This window comes from Octopus bimaculoides, chromosome 1 (assembly GCF_001194135.2).
Source record: "Octopus bimaculoides isolate UCB-OBI-ISO-001 chromosome 1, ASM119413v2, whole genome shotgun sequence".
NCBI classification, from domain to species: Eukaryota; Metazoa; Mollusca; class Cephalopoda; order Octopoda; family Octopodidae; genus Octopus; species Octopus bimaculoides.
The window spans coordinates 152,002,218-152,010,259 of NC_068981.1; the positions used below are offsets into that span (position 1 = coordinate 152,002,218).

An 8,042-nucleotide genomic window follows, 5' to 3' on the forward strand; every position below is an offset into this window, starting at 1 on the left:
ATTGTTCAAAAATATTTTGATAATAGAATAGATAACTTAATGATTAAAAAGGCATATTAGCTGCTTTCAAAATAAACTAACTTTAACACATACAAATAAATTATAATAGAAAGACAATGTCATGATAATAAACGATATATCAGAATATAATCAATGAAAGAGATATGTATCATTACTTCGTTTGTTAGAGAAACCAAAGCTGAAATTGAAAATAACATTTATATAAATTTTTATCAATGTATATCAAAACAAAAATTAAAATAAATTTTCTAGATTTTTATTCTATGCATAAAGTGTATTTATTGCATATATACATTTAAATACATCAACAATATCTGCATATTGGTGCAGGGCAGGAGAAAAAATCTTCATGCATTCTAAGTGTAAGAGTCCAGTTCACCAGGAAAATATCACAGCAATCACAGATGCAAGTATTATCAGCTTGGTAAAAAGGAAAGTAATCCCAATCGAAAGATTGAAGGGTAGATCAAAGACCAGAAACACTTGGTTGCGGTATATTGGTTGTTTATTGAACATACAATTTGCAATAGTAATGTATTGATTCCAAATGCAGGAGGGAAAAGGTATGGGAAGAGTTTAACATTCTGGATTTTGAAGGACAACAAACATTCTAATTGAAAGGGAAATATAGAGTAGCATATTTCAAGATTGTACAATGGCTCAAGCAAAAAGTTGGTGGGCAGCATTCAGGAAGTCATATTTGTATGATTTTTTTTTTTTTTTTTCCATAGTTCTAAACAAATTCAGTTCTTCACCAATAAAAATCCAGTTGGTAATATCATATAGCACAAATTCTTATATTCAAAGGATAAAATACTGGAATTTATTGTTTACCAAACTTTTTTAAAATAGCAAATAAAATTAATAGAAAATAAAAATAATGAACATTAACTGTACCTATTGTTACTTATTAAAAAGTAATTTAAATATTTAAATACATTTTGTAAACGAAATCATTCGTATTGTAAATATTTTGAATAGAAATATGTGTTAAATATGCATCATTTTATTGTTTTATTATTAAAATCAGTGGCTTTTTGTCTGTAAAACATCTAAATTCCCAAACTTTTCCCTATAATCAAGCACCTAAAACTCTTCAGTTTAAGTGCTTAAATAAAACTTAATTTTAAACTAAAATATCAATTCCATTAGAAAATTAAAATGCATGATAATAATATAGTTCTGGAGTCACATGCAAGTTATAAACTCTAGAGCTAATTTATAAAAATAATCATGCTCAGCTAAATATCTATAAAGCCAGGTTAACATTTATCTAGTACTCAAAAGGACATTTTTTTTATATCTATCTGAAATTGCAACATTTAAATTAGATATTAAACTTTAGTGTTAAGTAATTAATTTTAAAAAAAGGTAGTGTGTGTACCTGTGTATGTGTGTGTGTGTATATGTAGATATATACATATATATATATACACATACACATACACACATACATACATACTTATATTGTGATTATTACAGAGGTATGGAATTTTGTTATTATTTATCTCTTTGATTATTTAACCTAATTTAACTATTAATATGCATGATTATGATAACAAAATTCCACACTGTCTACCATGTTGATTTAATAAAAGTATGCTGATTTTTCAGTGTTTGATAATGCAATCACCAAATGCAGTTTCATAAATAAATTACCAGCTTAGGCTTGCATCATCAAATAAGTTTAAAGCATATCACATCATTATACAACATGGTGAAGCTCTAATTTGTAATTAGAATTTTTTTTTGTCAGTAATATGCAGTTTACTTTTTGATACTGCACCTAAAATAAAAATAGAAAAGGAGGAAATCAGAAATGCTACATATAAACAATATTCAAGGAGAAGAAGTTCTTTAAGTCATCCTCAATAAAATAGTTTATTTTACATACAGTTATGTTTACCTGAAAGCATTTATAATTGAAACTTTAACTAAATAATTTGTAATGTATTACTTGTTTCTCTAAAACCTAATTAAAAACATTCTATATAATTAATAAAGCTCTTCAATTCATTCATTTCAGTGCTTACTTCAGAAAATGAATTAATAATTAATTATAAAGCATACAAAATCGTTATGATTATCTTGGAAATATTTGAAAGAATAAATTTTACAACTTCTCCTTGAAAAATTATCTACTAATTTGAAATGCTTACCAAAATGGATAAGTAAAGAAAAAGGAAATATCACAACATTTAAATTTTTGTTAACATGCACCAACATATGCGTTACAAGCACCAATAGCATTAATATGTGCAGATGTATTTAATAAGTAAAGCGAGCTTGCAAATTTCAGTAACATAAAAGAATTTCAAAAATGAATACACTGATTGGTTGTTATGAATGGAAACTGCAATATTAGTCAGTGCTTTTAATGTTGCACTGAAATATTTTCATTAAACCTTTGCAATATTTTTGTTAAATATTTCTTTTTTTCTTCCAGATAGAACCAATACTTAATCTTCTTAACACCACTGGCACTTTTTTTATGCATTAATGGGTTATCAGACTAACAAAAGAAATTTGTTTATAATTTATGGCAGTAGTTCATATCCTTTAAACAGGACTACTCCAATTCTCTTTTAGGGTTGAAACATTATCATGCTACATCAAAGGAATCTTTTATTTAGGCTGCATGACCAGCTATTTCCTCAAAATGTTATGATCAAAAAGTAAGCCTAGTTTGAATTTGATATATAAACTACATATAAAATTGTATTTAGAAAATTTTTAATTATTGAAAATCCAGTCATTCCCATATAAATAATTTATTCTTCTGTTTTTTTTTTTTCTACAAAATTCTCTAGAACCCCTTCCCATGTTTTGTAAGATTGTACAAGATAAATAAGGTAACACTTAATATTTACATATATTATGAATTATACAATACAATTAATCATAACTTAGAAACATTTCTAAAAGTGTTGGACATTTAAAATGGGGTTGTTCTCTTTTAATATTAGTTTCTAATGTCACTACACTGCTACACTTGGAGAAAGTTTATAACAAATATAGCATCCCCAATGTTTGACTGGCACTTCCTTTTATCAACTCTGGAAGGATGAAAGGCAAAATATGCTCAAGTAACATTAACTTCATAATTGCTGTTTTAACACCACCTTCAAGTACTGAAGATATACCAACAAATTACCAAAATAGTGCTATTTTAAATATCAACATAAAATAAATGATATTATATGAATGTTTAGAAACCTGGAAGATATTTAAATATTATACTAAAGCAGACATAATGAACAATAAATAAACATTATCATGCAATATTACATATAAAGAAGTAAAGCAGTGAATAATGAGTATATACATATAAAACAATAGACATGTACATATATTATACTCATATATTAAAGCAAAGTAGTTATTAAAATTATCAAAAGAAGCATATATTTTCAATTACAAATTCTGAAAACTGAAATGAATTTTCAACAAAGCAACTTGATTAATAGTGCATTAGCAAACATAAAAATGTAAATAATAACAAAAAAAAAAAACAATCTTCCAAATATTGTACTCTTAAACAGCATGATTGCAAAATGTTGTATTCTAAAAAAATATGCTGTCCTTAAAAAGCATTTATTTAATTCACTAATTGTCAATTAAGATAAAAAATCTTTTTTTGTTCAATACTATTTTACTTATTAAAGTAAGCATTACAAAGTTCTACATATTCATTGCTTACTTTCCAAACTATTTGATAACTTTGTTTCATGGTTTGCATTATTTTTTTTCTTTCCATCCCCATTTATATCAACTCACAATGTTTATTTATACCATTCATTGTAGCTCCATTTCTTCTATATTTATATTTTACTGTGACTCCATTTCTTTGTTATTTACATTTCAACATCCAATTAAATTTGATATCACTCCTTTGTATAAAGCGTTAAATGAAAAATTGAAGTATCACACTTTAAAGGGTGATTAACTTTATCATACTTCAAAGGATTTTTAACTTATATCAAAGTTTATCCATTGCTTTCTTACTTCATAAGGTAAAATACTAGAAATTTTAATTAAACTAATAAAATAAATTCTATAAAACTAATAATTGACAAAAATAATTCAAATAACAATGTCAGTTTTGTAAGCAATTAGTAAAGCACAAATGCAAGCATTAGATTTAACATTTTAAAACGAGGGTAAAATAAAAGAATCATTCATTTCTATTCTATTAAGGATAAATATTTATCAGTAAATTGCATGTTATACAATTTTATTTTCAATTCAGTTTTACACAAAACTTTGTCTTGTGTGTATTCAAAAGTAACCACAACACATGTAACTACTGAACTACGAATTCTAATATTAATTTGATATTCTAATAAGGTAAGGAAAATGTTCTTTATTTGGGAAACGAAATTTTACCTAGTATTTTCTATATTCTATATAACTTCTACCATATTCATGCTATCAAATTATTCATAAAAGTGAAACCGAGCTGATATAAACTTCTACTTACCTGTTATTCATGAGCCTATGAAACTTAGCAAACAACCACAGACATACCAATTATCAACTAATATTTTGCTATTTCATATTACACATGCTCATAGAAAATTCACTGAAATCTTAAAATTACAAAATTGGACTTCAAGAACTATCATATGTTTTCTTGAAACATCTAAATGTTGTGATTATTTAGTCAAATATTTGCATAGTTCAACATTTCATAACCAAATAACTTAAACTAAAAATATAAAGACTAGTAGATTACACATAATAAAAACTGATATACCCTATTTAATCAACAGGTAATAATTTAAATTTAACACTATATAATTTCAAATATATGTACACACATGTTCATGCATGCACACACACATACACACAAATATGTACTGCTGTTTTATCTAGGTCCACAAAGATGCAGTCATCAATTTTCAATAAACTAAAGTAGCAATTGTAGATCTAGCATTCCAATAGTTTTATACCATGTATGTGCATGCACGTACACATGTGTATGCATACACGTGTGTGTTTGTGTGCATGTTTGTGTAACTTGTATATTATAGATGTCTAAGTAAACACAAAACAGTCATGATAATCTGACTACAATCTCAATTCCATATACACAAGCCTACTGATAATATTAAATATCTACTTTAATAATTTGTTAACCTATATATGGATTTAATGCACTACTTTCTCTTTACTTTCTTTATAAGTTTGTATTAAACATGATTTTACTGGTCAAATCACAAATATATCATATATATATATATATATATATATATATATATATATAATATATTAGCTATATAATGCATGTATACATATTAAAAGAAACATACATATGTAATACAAATACATGAATACACACTCCAAATGTTCAATCCAAGCAGAAAAGATGATTTTGGCAAAATATGGCAAAAGTCTTTCAATCCCAAACAGTAAAGCCAATATAGGTGTATGGTGTATTTTTATGATCAAGCTTATAATATATCAAACTCAGTTGTTCATTATCATGCAAAGTCAAAAGTATTTAATCTGGATGGGTGATTGGTGTATATTAGTAGTCTTCAATAATATATCTCACGAACTCAAGCACTAGTATCTCACCTTTTGTCTGGTAATATAGAACTGGTGATGAAGGTATTGTATGACCTAGTGGATGTTCTCCACGGACGCGAAACATATAGTCTTTCGATTTAGAAAGACCTGTTACTTTGTATTTTGTGTCAGTTACACCACTTGCAACTGTTGACCAGTCATATTTAGGTGGCTCCTGTTTTTCAATCATAAATGTCAGTTGTTTGTCTCCTCCTAAAACAGCAGGTACATCAACACGAGCCCATCTTAAAGCAAGTGATTCATGGTCAACATCTGTTATCTCTGGTCGTTGAGCTGGAGCACGTTGTATAACTATAAAAAATAGTGATGATGGAAGTATGTAGAGAACATAAATATTTTACAAATTAACATATTCAGAATATTTATTACAATTTTTGACTTCAGAAATCATGTAATCAACAATTTGAGAATATAATGAATGTATAATTTTTTATTTTTGTTTGCATTGGAGAACTCTAATGATTTTCACAAATGTGAAGATATATATATAATGATGTGTGTGTTTGTGTATGTTTACAGGTGATGAAACTCAGAGAAAAATTACTTTTAACTGGATTTTAACTTTCACCTGATGTTTTTCATTAACAAATTTCCCAGCCCACCTTCAGAAGACAAAATTAAAGGGGAACAACTATTCTACCCTGCTACCAGGAGGAAAACAAAAGAAAAGAAAACTAGATACTAAGTAGATGATACAACACTAAATCAATATATAACCATACATGTAAAAAATACAATTTGAATTTTAAAACATCTGCTACATTAAAAATAGTTAAAAGGCTATCAAGATTATGCTTAAAATATAAATATCTATTAGTAGTATCCATAGAAATTCTACTCCCTAAACTTCTCCCCACTTGGGAATATATCATGTCATTTCCTTCATAATCCATTAATTACTTTCTGGGAAATCTTGTCTATTCTCCTTGATCATCTTTTCTCTTATAGCCGATTACCTCATTGTAATGAAAGGCAAATTTTTCTTGCTTTTCATTATCGTTCAGATTTGCCTTTTTTCTTGATTAACGATTCTCATTCTTTTCCTATTAGCTTCAACGTCATCTTTTGTCATACAACACCTTCTAGCTCAATTTTTACCATCTTTTGTCATACCATCTTTTGTCATACAACACCTTCTAGCTCAATTTTATTCCTGTCCTCCTGAGTTGATAGTTCTCACTGTTACTGATCTCTTTATTCTTAATTCTTATTTCTTCTCTTCGACCTTTCCCCAATTTTTCCCTATATTTTCTCTACCTCTCAATTCATTTCTAGTTGTACTCAATGATCATTACCTGCCATAACACACCAAATTGTTTTGGTAATAAAATAATTGAAGAAGTAATTGATATTGTATACTTGGTAACACCGTTATCAAGGATATAGTGTTAAACATCTTGTGTGAAGAAAGTTAGGAACATGGTTATTAATATGAGGTAGTTGGAAAAACTCTGTATCTACATTTGCACATACACATACAAATCCAGATGGTATGCACACATATACATGTATCCTTCACTCTCTCATACATACAGTTAATTATCATCTGTGTCTGTGTACCATCTTGTTATGCGTATGAATAAGGCAATGAACTGACAGAATCATTAGCATGCTGGACAAAATGCTTAGCAGCATTTTGTCTGTCTTTATGTTCTGAGTTCAAATTGTGCCAGAGTTGACTTTGCCTTTCATCCTTTCAGGGTCAATAAAATAAGAACCAGTCAAACACTGGGGTCGATGAAATTGACTTATCCCAACCCAATAAAATTTTAGGTTTTGTGCCTATAGTAGAAAGAGTTATGTGTGTGAGCGTGTGTATGTGCTAGTAGCATTTATTTGAATCTCATTTGTTTTATCACAAACACACATTTACTATTCAGTTTCTACAGTTTAACATAATTTTATACCACAGGAATCAATAATTAGGACTTAAATATAAGATATTTAAATAACATATGCCAAAAATAGTTATATTATCTAAATAGAAAAATCCTATATTTAAAGTATAACAAATAAGTTCAAACCTGCAGATCTGTAAAGAGCTACTGGATGTGAAGCCTCTAGACTTTCTCCAGACATTGTTTCAGGCTTGATTCGAAAATGATAATCACAGCTAGGTTTCAAGCCTGTGATTTTGTAGTAATTATCAGTGACTCTTGTTGCATAACTTCTCCATTGATGACTTGGATATTCCCGAATTTCAATTGTATATCGCAACTGAATATTTGTTTTATAAGGTGAAATATAAAGCCGGCGCCATGATATCCAGACAGATTGTGGTTCAATACCATACAATTGAGGTCGTTCAATGGGGCATTGTGGAACAACTAAAACATAAAATGTAAAAGACAGGTTACTTAAGCAAATAAAATTTCAACTTGATTAAAATTTTGTTATTTTTTAAAAATCAGATATAAATTATGCTCTGA

The 8,042-nt window shown here is 27.7% G+C and overlaps 1 protein-coding gene across 1 annotated transcript in view; it reads right to left on the reverse strand.

Annotated features, from left to right (window-relative positions):
- Positions 1-261: 261 nt before the first annotated feature.
- LOC128249043 (titin-like) overlaps positions 262-8,042 on the reverse strand; it is a 36,393-nt gene continuing 28,612 nt past the window's right edge. Inside the window, exons 19-21 of the mRNA XM_052971479.1 lie at positions 7,638-7,940; positions 5,602-5,904; positions 262-1,807 (exon numbers count right to left, since the gene is read on the reverse strand). Of these exons, the coding sequence (XP_052827439.1) occupies positions 1,758-1,807; positions 5,602-5,904; positions 7,638-7,940 (656 nt within the window). The 3' untranslated portion in view covers positions 262-1,757. The remainder of the gene's footprint in view (positions 1,808-5,601; positions 5,905-7,637; positions 7,941-8,042) is intronic.